Source organism: Peromyscus californicus, unplaced genomic scaffold (genome assembly GCF_007827085.1).
Source record: "Peromyscus californicus insignis strain IS unplaced genomic scaffold, ASM782708v3 Scaffold_10__1_contigs__length_136768540, whole genome shotgun sequence".
Lineage (NCBI taxonomy): Eukaryota > Metazoa > Chordata > Mammalia > Rodentia > Cricetidae > Peromyscus > Peromyscus californicus.
Genome location: NW_026294391.1, coordinates 49,765,536 through 49,785,535, shown reverse-complemented (window position 1 = coordinate 49,785,535; position 20,000 = coordinate 49,765,536). Strand labels below are relative to the sequence as shown.

General features: G+C 38.7%; 1 protein-coding gene across 1 annotated transcript in view; it reads left to right on the top strand.

Moving 5' to 3' along the window:
- Window positions 1–20,000, top strand: part of Pola1 (DNA polymerase alpha 1, catalytic subunit) — a 303,693-nt gene that overhangs the window by 253,031 nt on the left and 30,662 nt on the right. The window contains exon 36 of the mRNA XM_052732483.1: window positions 792–885. Coding sequence (XP_052588443.1) covers window positions 792–885 — 94 coding nt within the window. The remainder of the gene's footprint in view (window positions 1–791; window positions 886–20,000) is intronic.

Below are 20,000 nucleotides of genomic sequence, written 5' to 3'. Positions count from 1 at the left end.
AATTGCATTTGAATGCCATCACCAAATAATTCTCATGTTACTTGTTGAATTCAGTACATGTGTCTTTCCCTTCACACTGAGTGAGAACAATTCCTTAAGAGGACATACACATACACAGTGTCTCTAGCCCCAGGAACACCAGCATTCAGCATATGTTGCTGAATAAGTAAGGGCGTAGACACATTTCTTATACTTTAAGTTAGAACTTGCCACTGCTTTGATGTGGGTGGGATGGAAAACCTTGGTTATTTCATTTCACATGCTACTTCTCAGGTATCATCTGTTGCTCACTTCAGATTAGCACAGAACAGGTGGTCTGCTTAATTTCCAACATTGTGTCTGTGAGCCATTTGCCACTATGAGTCAGAAAATTGGGCTCATAGTGTAGCAATATATGTTAAACAGTTTCCAGAAATTGTTTAACTTCCTGCTAGCATGGACAGGTCCCAGTTAGGAAGCATAGTACCACTTTTCCCAATTAACAGTGTAAATTGTCACGGGTGCATAGGTATTTGCAATTTGACAAAATCAGTTTTTTGACAGCAGGGGTAATCAGTCTGCAGCTTCGCAAGTAGTAATCTGTGATAGAAGTGGCAGGATTTATTCTGAATTGTAAAAGGTACATGTGTTATATGAGGGGGACAAACCATTAGTATGATCCACTCCTTATTCACCCCCTTTCTTTACAAAATGTTGCTTGATATGGAAGTTGAAATTAGAGAATACACTCTGCTGAGAGTGATCTCCATTCCCCCCGTAGTAGTATTCATTTATTTTCTGTTATATTGCAGTATTCCGACAAGTCCCTGTACACCCAGCTGTGCTTTTACCGGCACATTTTTGATGCGGACTGTGCACTGGAGAAACTTACTGAACATGAGAAAGGTACGTTAAAATACTGTAATTACCTTTGAGTTTAAAGTGGAAATTTGCATCATAAAAGCCAGACCTACTGTGTCAGGCTGTTCACACAGCATCACATTGCTGTCTCAGAAGCAGGCTGTAGGGGCCTGTGCGAACACAGGGATCCCCTGCATGAGGGGCGGTGGCATAGGAATCCCCAGCTTTGGTCCCCACAGCCTGTCTCACATTGTTCTCTATTAAAGCAAGCTTTTGGGGGAGGAACAGTACAAAAGGGACTCTTTAAATGCTATATTTTGAAAATGCTATTTTCTATAGAGTTTAGTAATTGTAATAAAGTAAGCATAGGCAACGTGATCATTGGGCCTACAAAAACTAGATATTACCGCAAAAAATTAGACCTGGAGTGCGTCTCCGCTGTTCACTAAAAGCCTAGGTTCATTTTGAAAGAGAGGAGTGGGGTGGAGTTCTTTTATTGACTCCATCCTAAGAGAATGTATAGGTGCCTCAACTCATATGATCAGATGCTGCCTGGAGCCCTCTGCACCTGGCATTTCCTTATACAAGACTTGCAGGCACTGTGGGACTTAATGGGTCTGGGGAAAGCTTTGTTACATAACTTAAAGTATTTGAAAATGTCATGACAAGTGCATGTTTTTTTCTCCTACCTGAAAATCACATTGACAACTTTTCTATTACCTGTAAAAAATAAAAAAGGCAAATTTACACATTTTTCTTATTAGTTACCTACAGAGTGTTTATGTTGTTTGTCAGCGAATATCAATTCAGGGCTTTGTTGGTCGGTATTAGGACTGGAGGCAACCTCAACAGCATATAAAAACCTATAAATATTGCTGGATTTTTTTTCACGTAAGAATTCTTGTGCTGCCCTTGATTTGGTCTCAATGTTTTCAAGTCTAGTCATAAGTGACTTTCCTTTTTCTATCTACAAGTTACTCTAGAAATTATTTTTTTTCTTTGACTTCCTTAATCTGTCCTTGGAAAGAAAAAAAAAATTTTTTTTTTAGGTTTTTTTTTTTTTTTTTTTTTAGGTTTTTTTTTGAGACAGGGTTTCTCTGTGTAGTTTTGGTGCCTTTCCTGGATCTCACTCTGTAGACCAGGCTGGCCTCGAACTCACAGAGACCCTCCTGGCTCTGCCTCCCAAGTGCTGGGATTAAAGGCGTGCGCCGCCACCACCTGGCTGAAAGAAAACATTTTTACAACTAAACGAAGATCTTGATTGAATATTAGTATTTTTTCTTTGAATGTTCAACAAACACTTTGGCTGTCTCCATAGCATGTTTTCTATGAGTTAGTAGAGCTTATGTAGACAAACATTCCTTTTGCCCACTAATAAATAGGCTTGATAACAGCCATTAATGGCTAGTACCTAGCCTGTATTTACTTGTGTTATCATTAACACAATGATGTTTTCCTTTTGCCCCCAAAGACGTTCCCTTTCAGGTGCTTATGAATTGGGAAAATTGAATTCTGATTCTCTGAAGGCATCTGTTTTTCTTGAGTTTGTTCTCTCTTTCTGGTTGTGTCAGCATATGAGCACCTGCTTCCTCATAACCTCTTTGTTCATCTAGCCACCCGATGTTTTTTCTTTTGATGCTTTTGGACTCGAGGGATACAAAGTTCTATTGAATACAGTTTTTAAATTCTTTTATAAGAAGCTGAATTGATCATTCATGACCAGCACTTTCAGAAAGTGAAATCATTATTGGAGACAGGAAGAAGAATACTGTAGAAAGTCACTGGAGTCGCTAGCATCTTAGACAACATCAAGAGTACACATTGCTTGTCCCAGAAACAGGAGGGAATAGAGTAGCCACTTGGAAGCTTCTTGCGTACGTGCGTGCGTGTGTGTGTGTGTGTGTGTGTGTGTGTGTGTGTGCGTGTGTGTGTGTGCGTGTGTGTGTGTGTGTGTGTGTGTAAAAAGTTTTTAAGACAGGGTCTCACTCTGTAGCTTGTGCTGGCATACTGGCCTAGAACGTGCTTTTGTATCCCAGACTGCCCTGGAATTTAGAACAATCCTCCTCCTACCTTACCCTCCTGAGTGCTGGGATTATAGACTTGAGCTACCATGCCCAGTTTAGAAGCTATGTCTTTTAGAAAGTTCCCTCACATGGCATCCACCTCACGCCATCTATAACTGTAGTTTCAGGGTATCCAACGTCCTCTTCCGGGCTACATATACAGTACTTGCATGTGTCTGTATATGTCTCTGTGTGTGCACATGTGCATGTGCATGCAGGCAAAATACTCATACACAGAAAAAAATTAGCTTGATGCAGGCCTTTAATCCCAACACCCAGGAGGCAGAGGCAAGTAGATCTCTGTGTATTCATATCCAGCCTCGTCTACATAGCAAGTTCCAGGACAGCCAGGGTTACATACTAGAGAGACCCTGTCTCAGAAGAAAAGAAAGCCCCTATCCAAATCACTCTGAAAAGGCAGGTGAATTGTTTGGTTCCAAATAAAAGAGAATTGAATACAAGTTGTAATCCATATGAAGAAAATGGGAAATAATATTTTCATGCAGGAAGAACAATAATGAGAAATTCCTAAATTTAAAGTAATATAACATATATGATATTTATTTCTCACTTTGTGAGTTGAAATTAAATTCTCTTTTAATTTGCTGTTCAAGGAATCCTGGTGTAAAAATGAATTTTAAACTTGTAGGAACCAGAGGGCAAATATATTTATGTAATTTGGACCAAGGCCAGAACACCAGGAGATGTTACCATCAGAAGTCCTGTGAAAAATGACAGTTGTTACATACAGTTATATCACTGAGAATGCAATCCAAGCATTGTCTGTCAACAAGTGCCGCGTGACTGGTGTGTGAAGTGTTGATGTGTAGACCTTGTTTTACTTGCAATTCTAGCAACATTTCCTTCACTAAGATTGTTTTACCATTTCCATTAAAAAGCCTATATTTTCAAGGTTGTAATGGGGTGGTAGTTTTAATTTTTGTTTGAAACTTAGCAGTTTGACTTGGAAGAAACACGTACAAATTATTTGAAAGAGGTTTATTTATTTTTACAGTGAAAAGTAGGTCTATCAAAGCTTTTTTTCTTGTACTTCACTTTCAAATGAAAGTTTATAGGCCATTAGTCCATAACGTGAATTAACCCCATTTGGTATTTTCCCCTTCCCTTTAAAATGTTAAAGGATTGTTACTCACTTTGGTGAAGTGTTTACTGCATGTTCACTGTAAGTACCTAACATTTTGAAAAGCCTTATTTCTGTGGGACATTGGCATTATTGTTGTAACTGCTCCAGAATGTACACAGATGGCATAATGGATCCAAAGGAGGTTTTAGGAGAACATTGTGGCAATACATGAAGTAAAAATCCATTTCCAGGATGGCGGCATAAAATGGTCATGTTTGACTGCCTCATCCCATGGTGCCTTGTCCTGAGTAGGGATAAGTGAACAGTTTGGGGAAACCTGAATCAATTCACATCTTTGCCCAGGTGCCTGAATTGTCTGCTTTTAAATGCAGGAAGGAAAAAAGTCTCTTTTCTCTGTAGAATCTTTTTTTTCTTGTTTATACAGAAATGGTAAAAACAACATTATAGATTCTATTATGTGTTAAATGTGAACTTTTATGTCAATGAAAGCAAGATGAGTGACTGATACTCTGCCCTGTATGACCTCAGAGTCTGTTAGGGAAAGACAGATTCATCAGATACTAAGTGGGATATTATTACCACTAACCTGATCAACTTGCCTTAAGCAAAGGGGTGGAGCACTAACTGCTTTTTCAGCTCAGGGTTTAGTCTATTTCTAGAAAGAAGTTTATTATCTGGTACCAGGTTGTCTTACTAGATGCTTAGCTATTCTTATTTTATGTCAGTATTTTACATAGGATGGAATTTTAATTTGCTGGGAGTGCAATAGCAAAACACCAGAGACTACATGACTTAAGCAACAGAAAAGTACTCCCTCACAGTTCTGGATGCCGACAATCTGAGTCCAAGGATTGGTGTCCCCTGAGACCTCGCTTTATCTTGTAGATGGTGATATTTTTTGTATGCTGTGCCGAACACACACACACACACACACACACACACACACACACACACAAACGACAGGGTTTCTCAGTGTAACCCTGGCTGTCCTGGAACTTGCTCTGTAGATCAGGCTGCCCTTGAACTCGGAGATCTGCTTGCCTCTGCCTCCCAGTGCTGGGATTAAAGACCTACTATGAGGCCCTAATTTTAATTTAAAGACCCTAGCTCCAAATACAGTCATCATACTTAAGTATCAATTTAGGGAGACAATATAACCTGAGGTCCACTTGGTAAGTTTGCATTTGTTTGTCAGAATTGCAACACTAAGATTTCAGATCCTGTTTGAAGAAAGGAATTAGAGTTACAACACAGCCATTTAATAGCTGGTGACTTAATGTCATGTGTGTAGCACCTCTTAGGAAGTCTGATTTCTCAATGGGAGTCCTTTTAGGCTGCTTAGACTATCTTCAGATCTCATATACTCTTCCCGCCTCTTTTTTTTTCTTTTTTTCACAAGGGGTTGTGGGCAGCTTCCTGTTCTACAGCCTTCTTAGTTGCACCTGTAAAGATTGCTGGGCTCGGCCAGATGCACACCCTTTAATCCCAGCACTTGGGAGGCAGAGCCAGGCGGATCTCTGTGAGTTCGAGGCCAGCCTGGTCTACAGAGCAAGATCCAGGGCAGGCACCAAAATTACCCAGAGAAACCCTGTCTCGAAAACCCCCTCCAAAAAAAAATATTGCTGGGTTCTTGACCCCTCAATTAGATGACACCCTGCATTCACTTCTTTGAGTTTTAGTCTCACCACTTTTCTCTGTTCTTTTATCAGGCCCCTAGTTCACCTGCTTTCTTGGTTTGGGTTTGGTTTTTCCTTAAAATTTTAAGGTTTATTATTATTGCTTCTTTCCTTCAGTCTTTCCTTTATGTTTGCTGGTAGTTCTTATAGGCTTTCTTATTTCTTTACCTTTTTTTTTTGAGACAAGGGTTCACAGTGTAGCCCAGGCTGGCCCCAAACTCACTGTAATCCTCCTGCCTGTTCCTCCCATGTGCTAGGAATATAGGAGACCATACCAATAGTATTTGTTGTTTGTGTTAGTGCCACACAGCCCTAGACTGCCATTTTGTAAGGTACTTTTTTATTTCTCACTATCCTTTCACAGGTGTAACATACGACCTCAAAACAGCCCTGTAAAGAAGCAGCAGGCTAGATGCATTGTATTGATGAACAAATTAAATTAAAGAAATATTTCCATCCTTTGCATTCCCCTGTGACCTTTTCGAGGAGTCTTGAGTGTTTTATTTGCTTTCTCTTTCACTTAAGTTCATTGAGACAGAGGACTGCATCTTGTAGCCTAATCACTAAATATTTGATTAAAGAATTCCTGGAGGAAAACAAGGTCCCACAAGCAATTTCAAGGATTTTGAGGGAATTATTCCTAGAAAATAGTTTTGTTACTGGGGAGTGTTTTAAGAAAAGGAGTAGAACTTGCTGTGTTGTTTACCTTGACTCAGGTGTCCATAAATTAAAGCTATAAAACTTTCTTGGTATTTGCATATTGCTTATATCAATTCAACTTGTTGCAAGTGATACTGTGTTTGTCATTTGGCTGATACCAAACTTGAACTCAAAGAACATCCGGTCTCTTAACTGGTGAGTGAGCGCATCTGACTTGCTTCTCACACTTCTTTCAGGGTCCTGTTCTCTGCTTGCTATCCACTGAGCAGTTTGCTCATAAAGTGGGCATAGTTCTGTTACCTTGGAAAATGGTCTCCAAAAAAAGACAGTAGTTAGTTCTAAAACATGAAGGGGGTCGTAAAGGTACTGTCTTTTTTAAACCAGAAGATAAGAGTTTTATAGAAGAAATTATTTGCAATTTGGAGATTTCTATGCATCTCAAGGCTTTCAGTGTTAAGGATTTCTATTTCTTGAACTGCTAAAGTCAAACTGCAGTAGAAGTTTGTTATTGCTAGAAGTACTGAAGTAAAAGTAGCAGAGAAACCCTAGAGTCTTCTCTCAGCCAGTTGACATCCTTAGAATTTACTTTGTTCAATCCTTCAGGGCATTAGAAACAAAACCGTGTCACAGAGTGCCTGTCTAATCCATTTATTTTACTCTTAAAACCCCTGAGTTTATTTGTTCCTCTGAAAACTTGAATTTTTATTGTGTAGTTGGATTTTTCTTTGGGCTGCCAGCTCCCAAATAATGACACAGAGACTCATTTTTAAAGGACCCCTTAATTATTAATTATGAAAGCTCAGCCTTAGCTTAGGCTTGTCCCACTCGCTCTTATAACTTAAATTAACCCATTTCCATTAATCTATGTTGTCACATGGCTCATTGCCTCATCTCTCAGTACTGCTCATGCTGCTGTCTCTGCATGTCTCTGGCAACCTGCCGTTCTTCCTCTCTGAGTCCTCTGTCCCCAGAAGTCCCACCTAACCTCTTCCTGCCTCCCTTTTCGTCTAAATAAAAAGAAAAGGTTTTAACTCTAACATAACGAAACTATAACAGTAAGAACAATTATCAGATAAGAATTGCATTCACAATGTTTAGTCCATTTGTATATGGCATATTTGGAGAAAATACTCTATTATCTATCTTATCTTGATGAGTTTAAGGTTTTATACCTAAACCATTTTCTATCATAACTTGTATTACAATCTTAAAGCTATTTTGTTAGACCTCAAAACATTTTCTTAGATAAACAATTTAACCTTTTATGTCTCTCAACCTTACACATTTTACACCTCTTTTGTGAGTTTTTTTTTCTGAATTTGGTAACAAGGAAAACGGTAATGATAACTATCTCGTCTTCAACCCTATCAGAGGCCCAAAAAGGATACAATATTACCTGAGTAAATAGGAATTGCAGAGCAAACAACTTCCAAAACTATAGAAACAACAGCAACATCTCGCTGCCTGGACAGTCACCCAAGGATCCTCTGTAATGTTGGGGCATCTATCTTCGACGTACAGGCCTATAATATCTGACAGACTTTTCTGTGAAGGAAGAATTTTTGAAGGACTGTCCTACCTTGTCTTGGCAAAGTTCGGCAGTCGCTTTCCTTTTTTTTTTTTTTTTTTTTGGTTCTTTTTGAGACAGGGTTTCTGGCAGTTGCTTTCTTTTGTGTCCTGCTTGTCTAGTTTGGACAGCATACTGTCAGCAGTCAAGGCAAGGGCAGTTTCTTGTCCAAATGGCTAGCTTTTGCCACAAAGAAAGCAAACTCCATGTGGAGGTTCTTCAATGCCCATCATCCTTATTTGAAGTAAATGGGTGCTGCCAGGAGCAGAGATTTCTCACTGTCATGAAAAGCCTTATGTTATTACAACATTTTAAATGCCATATTCTGTAGATCTTCGAAGTGTTTGAAGATCACCTATCTATCTAAGATATATCTGTATGACCTTTAAAACATACAATAAGTTTGATTCTTATAGATGACTAACTATTAACCTGTATTTCTTTATTATCTTAAATAGTTTTCAAGGACTAAAACTTTATATTTTTGAATGAACTGCATTGGCACAATACCTTAAACAAGAATAGAAACATATACAGTACGACAAAAATAACCTTAAATTTGTGTCAGTATACAAAAATCCATACCAATGTAAAATATTTTAGATTAATAGTTGATTTTTAGTTTAAAGTAGATTCAATAATCTGCCCTTTTATCCTGTCATTCCTATATCCGCCTTTCTTTTCAAAAAGAGCTCCTTGAGTCTATTCTCCTTTGTTCAGCTTTTTTCCTGACCATGACCAATAACAACTTGTAATCAACCCCCCTAAACCATGACAAACATCCATAACCCAACGAATGACCAAAAACCACCCTCACCACCTGTTGGGAATGTGGTCCTCATGTTCTCTATAGTGCTTCCTGTTGTTTGGGGGCAATTGCATCTTTAGCAGACCCTGAGAAAATAAGGATAAATGTCAAGTCCTGGGAGAGAGAGCTAGCTGTGTCATTTGTTGTCCAGTCTCTGTATAATGGGAAAGTGCGGAGCTTATCTGAAGTCCTGGCAAGAGTAGTCTGTGAGGCTCGACCATCTTAGCCAGCAGCTTGAAGCTGCTGTGGATACAGCACTCTAAGGAAACTGCAACAGAGTCATTCTAAGAGGCTGGATCACCTGGGCTACTTGTCTTTATTGGTATCTGGTCCTTTTTTTCTGAAAATACACAAATTTTTAAAGGTAATGTATAAATCTGTGTTAATACAAATGTGGAATGTGCAGTGTGCACAAATCAGTTAAAGATGATTTTTGTTCTATGTTTGAGCAGGAAAAAGGCATCTGTTAACTTTATGAGTTTGTTTGGAATGCACAACCACACTGTAATATAAATGTCTATCCATGTCATATGAAAGGATGGCATGTAATAATAAGTCATGAGGACTCTGTAGCCAACAAGATTTACCAGTCTCAGAGCTGTTCCCATGTCAAAGGATCGGCTTATACATCACCTGTCTTGTAGTCTTTCTTTTTCTTTCTGAATGTCTGTAGCCAAGATCCTCAGGAGGTCTCACCTGGTCAAATCTGATCTTGGTTAGCTTTGAAAGAATCCATAGCTTTTCGTTTCCTATGGAAACAAAAGCATAACCTCTTCTGCAGTGCAACATATTTTTTTACTTCCATTCTTAAGCCAAGACATCTTTAAAGTATATGGGCTGGTTTAATTCAGCAGTCCCTTCTATAGTCCAGTGTCTCTCAGCAACTGCCATCTGCTCATCAGCATTTAAAAAATTTAAAGTCAACAAAGCAACATATAGGATCCAGACACCCTGTGTATTTCCCATCTTTACATGGCTTATTTTTTTTATTTATTTTTTTAAAGACTTGATTCTTGGTCTTTGTCTCCTAGCTGATCACCTCAGCCTCTAGGCTTTAGGCCCAGGGGTACAGCCAGTGCCCCAATACCCCACCCATTGCAGCCCCAGTTGCAGGCCAGCAGACAGGACTCCTGCAAGCAGGCCTGACCACCCCCCACACTGGACTCTAACCTACAACCCCCAATCCACTCTGCATACCCACCCATCCTCCGATACCGCAGCTGCTCCCTGTGACACAGACTCTGCCAGCTCCAATTGGACCAAGAGAATCTTCATTCAGTGTAGCACGAATCTTAACAGGTCTTATTAATGAAATCAAACCTGGAGCCAGGTATTGGGGTAAATGCTGGAAGATCAGAGAAGCAGAACAAGCCACAGCCGCTTCACCTCGCCAATTCCTCAGCTGATCCTGTTTCCTCAGACTGGAAGCTTCTCAGTCCTCATCCAGAATGAATCTCAGCTGAACTGTGCTGCTCAAAAGCCTAAAAGCTTAACCAGCTTGAGTTCCTTTGGATTAAAGGCGTGAGTCACCATGCCTGGCTGTTTCCAGTGTGGCTTTGAACTCACAGAGATCCAGATGGATCTCTGCTTCCAGAAGGCTAGGATTAAAGGTGTGAGTGCCACCATTTTCTGGCCTCTATGTCTGTCTAGTGGCTGTTCTGTTCTCTGGCCCCCGATAAATTTATTAGGGTGCAAGATATATTGGGGAACACAATATCACCACAATCCAGTAACTGATGGAAGCAGATGCAGAGATCCACAGCCAAGCACCAGGCCGAGCTCCGGGGGTCCAGTCGAAGAGAGGGAAGAGGGATTCTATGAGCAAGGAGGGCAAAGATTATAATGGAGATTTCTACAGAGACGACTGAACCAAGCTTAAAGGAACTCACGAACTTTAGACCCACAGCTGTGGAACATGCATGAGACTAGACTAGGCCTTCTGCATATGAGAGACAGTTGTGTAGCTGGGTCTGTTTGAGAGCCTCTGGCAGTGGGATCAGGATGTATCCCTGGTGCATGAGCTGGCTTTCTGAATCTCATTACCTATAGTTGGACACCTTGCTCACCCCTGATAAAGCAGGAGGGGCTTGGTCCTGCCTCAACTGAATGTACCAGGCTTACATGGTTGCCCATGGGAGAACTTACCCTGTTGGAGAAGGGGATCGGGGGAGGGGGGATCTGTTTTTGGTATGTAAAATGAATAAAAAAAATTTTTTTAAGGCTTTACTTTTAAACTATTTTTTCCATGACTGTCTATACTCATTTTCTTTCTTTTAGCATCTAAGCATATTTTTAAACATATTGTGCCTTTTTAGAGGTTTTTTTCTGTCTAGACCTGGCTTTACTAGGCACCTGCAGCATTCTTTGGCTGAGACAAATCCTAAACTAACCTGTCAGCCACTGTACTGCTCAGCTTAGCACATGGTGCTGGCAGCTGGCTCCAGCCCTCAGACAGTGGTGGGTATCCACACCTCTGTGCACTGAACACTGTCCTGCCTGAGTGACTGCAGAACTAGGAAGCCATATCTGGCTCCTTGTCCAGAACTTTTCTTAGCTTTCTCAGACCCTGTGTTTGGATATTCGAGTCTCCACATTGGATGCCATATGTAGCAAGTCTTTCTCTGTACTACCAGCTCCCAAATAATGACATGGAGCTTTTTGTTAAAGCTTGCCCTTTAGCTTAGGCTTGTCTCAAATAGCTCTTAAAACTTTAACCCATTTCTATTAATCTATATTTTGTCGCATATCGCCCATCCTGCTTCCTCTGTGTCTCCTCATGTCTCTCATGTATGCCTAGATTCCTCCTCCTACTTCCTCTCTCTGCCTGGAAGTCCCACCTATACTTCCTGCCTAGCTATTGGCCATTCAGCTCCTTATTAAACCAATCACAGTGACACATCTTCACACAGTGTAAAGGAATATTCCGCAACATGATTGTATTTCATTCATTTGTTATTTCATTCACATTAATGTCAGAGCACACATGTGGAGGTCAAAAGACACCTTGCAGGAGTTGCTTTCTTCCTACCATGTGGGTTCCAGGAATTGAACTCTGGTTGTCAGTCTTGGCAGCAATTGCTTTACACCAAGTAAGTCATCTTGCCAGCCCCAAAACTTTAGTTTTTAAGAAAAACCTTTTCTCTGCTTTTCTGGGAATGTTGTACAAAGTGTTTTGATCATACTCATCTGCCTCCCCCAACTCCTCCCAGATCCACCTCCCTTCCCTAGCTGCCCAACTTTGTGTCTTTTTTTTTTTGTAGTCTGTCAGGTCCAGTTTGTGCTGCTCATATATTTGTGGATGTGTGGCCTTCCACTAGAGTGTGGCCTTCCACCGGAATGTGGTCACCTTACCAAGGGATACACTCTTTAAAAACTTTTTAAAAACAAAACAAGAACCCTCTCCCTCTCCAGATAGCTATCAGTTGCTAACAGTTCCTTGGCTAGACGTGGGAATTGATACCCTCCTTCCCTCCTTTTGGTTTGGTTTGAACTTGTACAGGTCCTGTGTATGCTGTCCTAATCACTGTGAGTTCATATGTACAGCTGCTGTGCTCTATCTGAAAGATACTGTTTTCTTGTGGCCATTTATAGAAGACCTCTGGCCCTTTTTAAAAATAACTAATACCAGGTAAAATATATCTGTCAAGTACCTAGAAAAGTAAAATCTTGACTCAAGTATCAGTTTGTTCTTAAAATTATATCTTTTATAATTGTGAAAACAGTTTTCTATATAAAATAGATTTTGAAGCAAGTACTGTTAAACTCAATTTTCCTTTTATTTTTTTATTTTTTCCAAATAATTAATGCTTTTAGTGTGTGTGTGTGTGTGTGTGTGTGTGTGTGTGTGTGTGTGTGTGTGTGTGTGTTCGTGTTCCACAGGATAGTTTAAGGGAAATTTTATGATAGAAGTTCATAACTTGGCAGTTCACAATATAATTAGTTTTCTGTTATATTTGGGAAATTATTGTAGAAATATGTAAAGAATTTTGAAGCAGGTATTCTAGTTTGCTTTTCTTTCACTGTGATTAAACACTATGGAACAAAGCAACTTGGGGAGGAAAGGGTTTAATGCCAGCTTTCTGTTATGGTCACAGTTCATCTCAGGGCAGGAACTCAAGACAGGAACCTGGAATAGAATCAGTAGAGGAATTCTGTTATGGGCTTGCTGTGTGACTCCTGCTTAGCCAGCCTTTTATACATTCCAGGCCCACCTGCGTAAGGATGGTGCTGCCCAAATCAATTATTAATAAAAACAAACTATTGCAGATATGGCCAATATGAAGCAATTCTTCAATTGAGGTTTCCTTTTCCCCAGTGACTCTAGGTTGTTCCAAATTGATGATTAAAAACTAACCTCCCTATAATTATAATCCAAGCACTTAAGAGGCAGAAGCAGGAGGATTCCTGCAAGTTCCATATTGAGACCCTGTTTCAAAACAAATAAAAATAATTTTGAAAATAGAAAAGTGAATTGTTGCTGTTATTGTTAGTTATTACATAATTTTACTCTTTAAGTATCTTGAGGAAATACTTTGTAATGTTAAAGTGCAAAACAAGTTTTTGCAAGATGGATAAATTAAAAAGGAACACTAAAATGTTTTTATAGTCACTATCTCTGGGTAGATTATAGATAATTTTTATTTTCTTTATACTTTTAAATTATTGAAAATGTCATACATATCTAAAGTATTTTGATCATATTTGCCTTCCCATTACCTTCTCTTGTTGCCCTCTTGCTAAGCCCCTTCTTCTCAACCGAGACCCCCTGCCACTTCCGGGTGTTTGCATGCATGCATCACACTGAATTTAATTAGGGTTGCTTGAATCAGGATGGACAGATTACCAGTGGCTATACTGTCGAAGAAAATGTCTATCCACTATCCCACCCCCACAACCATTAACTGAGCCCCTCCCCACCCACAACAAAAGTTGACAGGCCCAATCTTGTGTAGGTAACCACAGCTCTCCGTGGGTGCAAGAGCCATGTCATGACATGGACCTTTTTACTTTCATGTAATTTCCAAGTTATAAACATCTTTTACAATAGGAAAAATTAAAAACACTATAATTTTACAAAGAATTTTATTCATTTTACAATGGTTATTCCAGCAATTTATATTATGGAGTGAAAACAACATGTAAATGATTGCAAACCAACTAGTTTTTCCTTGCATTTTCCCAAGTGTGATCAGTATACTAGCAGCATTGGCATCACCTGGGAGCTTGTTAGAAATGCAAACTATCAGGCCTCCCCAGACCTGCTGCATCAGCATCTGCATTTTAACAAGATCCACAGGTAATTCCTAGACATGTTAAGGTTTGAAAAGCAATGATCTGAGACATTGTTCCCTCCTAATAACTGAAGCTTACTTCCATTTTACTCATTCATTGATTAAAACCATCCTTGTAGTTAAATTCTAAAATAAAAAATATGCCAGTTCCAGGAGCCCTGCTCAGTTTTAAAGTAGACTTCCTATCACAGCCTGGTCTTTTGAAATATATTCTGTAATTAAACTACAAATATAGTGGCTTGATACAGGTTAGGAGGAGGGGATAGAAGAAAGCATGAGCTCTATCCACTTTGTTTCCTCCTAACTAGAAAGAAGAACAAGGGAGAAGTAAATTGGGATTTTCAAAATAGCTTTCAACCTCTCAGGATTATAAAAGAGAGAACTGGAATGTGGGTCTGCACCCACTTCATATAAGGGCCACTCAGTGTGCGCCCAGACTGAAGTTTCACCACCACTCTTGTGAACCTCGCTGCGACATTGATTCAACACTTTTGTAAAGATTTCAAGTAGATTTCTTAAATGGAAATAAGACTTTTTTTTCTAACTTTTGCTACTAAAAAGGTTTCACTTTTCTTGTGGCAGCTGATTTTTATGTGCTGTTTTCTCCTCACTAAAGCAATGACAAAACATGGATCCCTGTCACACTGCTTTGTTACTCTGGGTACTGCCTGTTTTGTTTTTAACTAACACAATGTAGCAGAAGAGAAACTACATTTTCCAGGAAATTGTCACCTTAATTGCTTTGCCCTTAACTAGAAGTGTCTTGGTTCTGTACATTTTCTGTCATCCTTTTTAGTATAACTAAGGTAGTATGTGAAAGTTGCCATACATTTGGGCAGCAAACTTCCAGATTCTAATTGTGTGTCTTTTCTTTCAACCCATTTCTGTAAATATGCACTCAGCCTTTGCATTTTTATGTACTCAGGGGCCCAGAGGCGTGCTATGATGACAGACATGTGACTCGTTTTATAAAATTGTTTCCTATTACTGTCTTTTCAATGAACAGGTTCCTTTCCCCTTTTATAGTGACAGGCACAGCAGCACAAACAAGGGCACCAGTGTTTCAGTGTCTAGGTGATAAAGCAGTGGTTGGTGGCCTTCATTTGCAAAACATACTGTAATGTTTTTGAGTGGTAAGAGTGAGAAGGACCTGGCAAGATTTTCCTACGTGTATTTTTGAGAAATACACTTCTATCACCAATGAGAGAAAAATACTAAACAGTTTTCAGGCAGTTAGATCATAATGTAAGCTAATCACTTTATTTTGAAGAAAAGTATTTTTAAACAGTTGAGCTGGTGAATTTACTTCTAAAATGTATTGTGCTTACACAGTAGATGGTTTTATTTCCATGATGTTTTTTACTACATAATTATACATCTTAATTACGTAATTACTATCATAATTATTATGTAATTGCATGTACTTCCACTAATTACAAAATCAGGAAGTGTAATTATCTAGTAAAAACTTTATGAAATTTCATGCACTAAAATAACTTAAAAGGCTATTCCAATGGTCTAATGGAAGACTTTCTATGCTTGGTCTTAGTCATAGTGTTAGGACTTGAACTCATAGGCCAGAACAAGGACAGCCCCAGACAATTAAGTATTGCAGCTTGGGTCCCTTTGAGTTAACATTGAGGTGCATTTTCATTTCTTTGCGATTTCGGAGTTGTTGTGTAAATATCTGTGTTTAAGATAGAGTCATAAAAAGTCAATATAAAGGGATATTCTTAGAAAAATTAGCTAGTAGAATTAACAATCAGGGCATTTAGGTTACAGAACCGTCAGCCCATCTATAATAAGAGCGCTTATTTAGCTACCTCTACCTTTAAAAGAAATCATAGTAATAGACAGTATTCTGCTTCTTTAGTTTAGAGAGAATTTTATCCAGTTCATAGTTACATTTTCTGAGGTTTAAGAAAACATATCAGAAGAGCATATCCTTTTCTACTACCTGATGTCAAACAGCTTTTGAGACATAAACATAAATGCACAAACATGTAACATCAGGCCCTAAATAAAGACAGAAGGTTTAATTCAATAAAGCTATGATGCCTTTACCATTCAAAACGACATACAAATTGCACAGTGAAACAATAGTCATGACAGCAAATTAGATATGACATCTAAATTACACTACAGAGAGAAATCCCAGAACCATTTTGGTCTGTAGGAGTCTATTTTAGCCCAGGTTTAAAACCCATCCTAGAGACTGCTTTATTGTCTAAGTGGGGTAGTGTTGTAGAAGAGTAATTGGAGGTTGGTTGAATTAATTGCACATTAATTAGGAGGAAAAGGTTTATAATACTCATGGTAGAGAAGAGAGTAGATCCTTTAAGTATCATGATAGCATGCACTGTAAGTTTCAGGAATGCATATTAATTGCTTCTTGGCTTTTGGGTTAAAAATGTGTATAGGAATGAATATTAATTGATTAATATTTTTGCCACATACATAATCTGTTGTTATCTAAATAAAGCACTTTGGTGTTAGATATAGTTACACAAAATTTTCTTTCACCAGCTTAGTGCTTTTTCACTAAGTGTATTGAACAATCACTGAAAATCTATCACAGCTAATTCTTTTAGCAGAGTAGCCTTAAAACAGTCAAAGTTCATTTCTGCATTCTTAGAGACAGATGACATTCCATTTTTCTCTTAGAGCTTTCCAAAGAAGACACCTTTTTTTGTAGTTTTATCAATTATTGACTTTGTGACTTTAGTTTTTCAAGACAGGGTTTGTCTGTGTAGCCCTGGCTGCCCTAGAACTCACTTTGTAGACCATGCTGGCCTCGAACTCATTAAGGTCTGCCTGTCTCTGCCTCCCAAGTGCTGGGATTAAAGGCATGCATCACCATGCCCAACTGACTTTGTAACTTTTCATGCCAATTAAAATTTCTAATGGATATAACTTTTTTTTTAAATTAGGTTCTTGAGACAGGGTTTCTCTGTGTGTGGAGGCCAAAATTACTCGGGGTCGGAGAATCTGGGCTTGCTTTACCCAGCAGGGCTGCATAAGGAGATGATTGAACCACGGGCATGGTTACCAGGTGTTTGGAAGGGTCTGCACTTGACTGTATCTAGCAAGGGGAAGGTCTTTTGCCTCGCCCCTTAGCATTGTTATGAAAAGCCCTTTTGAACAAAGTTCTAGGCTGTTGGGTATTGACCCAGGCCCTCCCGAAGCTATCCTGTGTTTCTGTCTTTGTTCTTGTCAACTAGGTCTCTCTTTCTACCTGATATTTTCTTATCCCTCTCTCTGCAAGAGTACCCAGAGTAAAGTGGGGGCAGGTCTCCTGCATCTGTGTAGCCTGGCTGCCCTGGAACTCGCTCCTTAGACCAGGCTGGCCTCATACTCACAGAGATTCACCTGCCTCTGCCTCCCGAGTGCTGGGATATAACTTTTTAAAATGAGGAATATGCTTCAAGCTAATTAGAGGATTTATGGTCATTCAGAAATGTTTCATGTTCTCAGCTATGTTTGGGATTTATACAGTTTTAATCTGACTCATATTTGTCTCTGCATTAGATAAGAATTATTTTTAAGTGGCATATTCTTTCTCTCACTTAGCCCAGAATGTAATGTCTTACTCATTTCTAATTTGTCTTCACTCTATCTTGATAACATTTTTCCTCATCATGTTTTCATACGTGTGTAATGTTCCATCTGTAAGACAGCATTGCTTCTCAAATAACCTCTATAATTTTTCTTTGTTTTAGTGGTTGGTATTTTCTTTCCTTCCTTTTTTTTTTTAACCAAGTGTTTATGTGGACCAGAACACCCTTTAATGGTTTAAATAGTTAGGTATTTTCTTAGTTCCCATTGTAATACAGATTACATTTCAAAACTGACATAACATTTATACTGACTTTCTTTAATTTTGCTTTCCTTTCTTGCTTTTCCTGAAAGCAAGAAACTGACATGTCTTCATTATTTTAACATAATTCCTTAAATTATTCGTAATTATGTAATGGAATCAGGCAAAACTTTTTGAAGACTAATAGTGAATGGCCTTGTTATATCTATAGTTTCCCTGTTGCCCCCAAACCCAGATCTAATGTATACTTTAGCTTAGTTAGGCCCATTTAATATTTCATTCTGTACTATTATGCCTATATGCTACCGTTCAGATACAGAGAAAAATCATCAGATTGTCTCATCTAAAGTTCTTCTTTCTGTGGTTGTTGTGAATTTATTCTGATTCATCTACATTCTCTTACTTTACACCCAACCATGAAGGTAACTAGACAGGATTATTAAATTAGTGTTGATTGTGTTCTCCCAGGTCTAGGCCCTGGGAGCTTTGGTGCCCCTTCCTTGAATCTTAAAGCTAAACCAACTATGTTCCAAAAATGATAGGGTTACTGGCTAATTATTAGACATTGATGATACACTCTTGTTTTAAGAATAATAGTAAAACCTCAAACTCACAACTAAGATCTACAAAGCCAGGTCTTTGTATATGTCTGCTTTTCTCTTCTGTATGCCCTGAACTTTGACCTAATTCACTCAATGAAAATGTCTAATCTCTGGCCCTATATGGTACAAAGGACACAGGTATAAACAAGATCTGGTTCCAGCTTCGTAGAGGTAAATCTATTTCTGATCACTTGCTTATTCATGTATTTACCCTCTACATGCTGGCTTTTTTAGGAGTTGGTGATGGTATTTGCTTTACTTGATACTAGGGGTGGACACCCTGGGCCTTGGTGCATGCTAGGCAAGTTCTCTACCATAGAGCTACCTCTCCAGCCCTTTGGACTTTATCGTTTATGGAGAACATTACATAAGTGTGGTGTTTGTGTAGTTCACCCACCTTTTTCATATAAGAAAACCACCTCCAAGAGACAAGATGGCCCTCTCAAGTTGGCAACCTTGAGAGTACGAAAAGGTCTCAGACTCTTCATGCTTTGCCATAGCTCCTTGCTCTTAATGTAGTAGGGAAACTTCAGCTTCAAGGGCCTAGTGATTCTCATAGGACACACCGTTATCCTGAAGTGCTTCAGTATCTAAACATACGCCTCAGGAGAGGTTTCCAGGTAGAGATCGAATCTCAGTTGGGCTTCGCAGAGTAGGTGAGGTTTAAATAAGCAAAGATGTCGTCGTCGTTGTTTACGTTGAGACTAAGTTTATCTATTTTTCGTTACTTATTAGCTCTTACAAATCAAAGAACCTCATTTGACAAAAGTTTGATGATTTTAATGTATCTCTTTATTGGAAGTTTAGCCTAAAAAGAACTGACCTGTATGTAGCTTTAAACCCAGGACTATATACTGGAAGGGCAGTCTCTCTTCACTCCCCACTGAACCATTGGTGGTACTTTGAAAGAAATTGATCCATCTTTCAGGATACATCTGTCAAAAGTATATCAAAATGTTTTCCTATCTTAAATAATTTAACTCAGAATATAATAATGTAAGTATTTTGATATGAAAATGTTCCATACTGTGATTATATCCACTTATCTTAAAACAGATGTCTTTAACTTTAAAAGAAAGAAGTATGGTAAGACAAAACATCAAATAGTAATTCAGAGGGAAATCTGGCCACTTGTGATACATGCCTATAATGTGCACACAGTGCAAAGATGGCATGTTCCAGGCCAGCTTGGACCTTCGTAGGGAGACACTGTCTCTTTAAAAAAAAAAAAAAAAAAACATTGAAGACAGACTTCTAATTTGATTTAGAAGCAAAGTAAATCCTATTGGCATTATGACTATAGACTATAAAATGTTTTATTAAAGCATGATTGATGAAAATAGCATGATGAAAGCATAACATAAGAAAAAAGCTGTTTCTGAATCGAGTATTTACTGCTAAAATAATTCCTGTATTTTACTGGTGTTTTATATATTGTTTTGCCAAATGAATCAGTGCTGAAAAGTCAGTGAAATTCAAATATAAAAGAGAGGGTCAGAGCCTAAGTCTATATCATGAAATTATTCATGGGAGCATACTCTGGCCTCAGTTAGTGAATGCTTTATCACTTT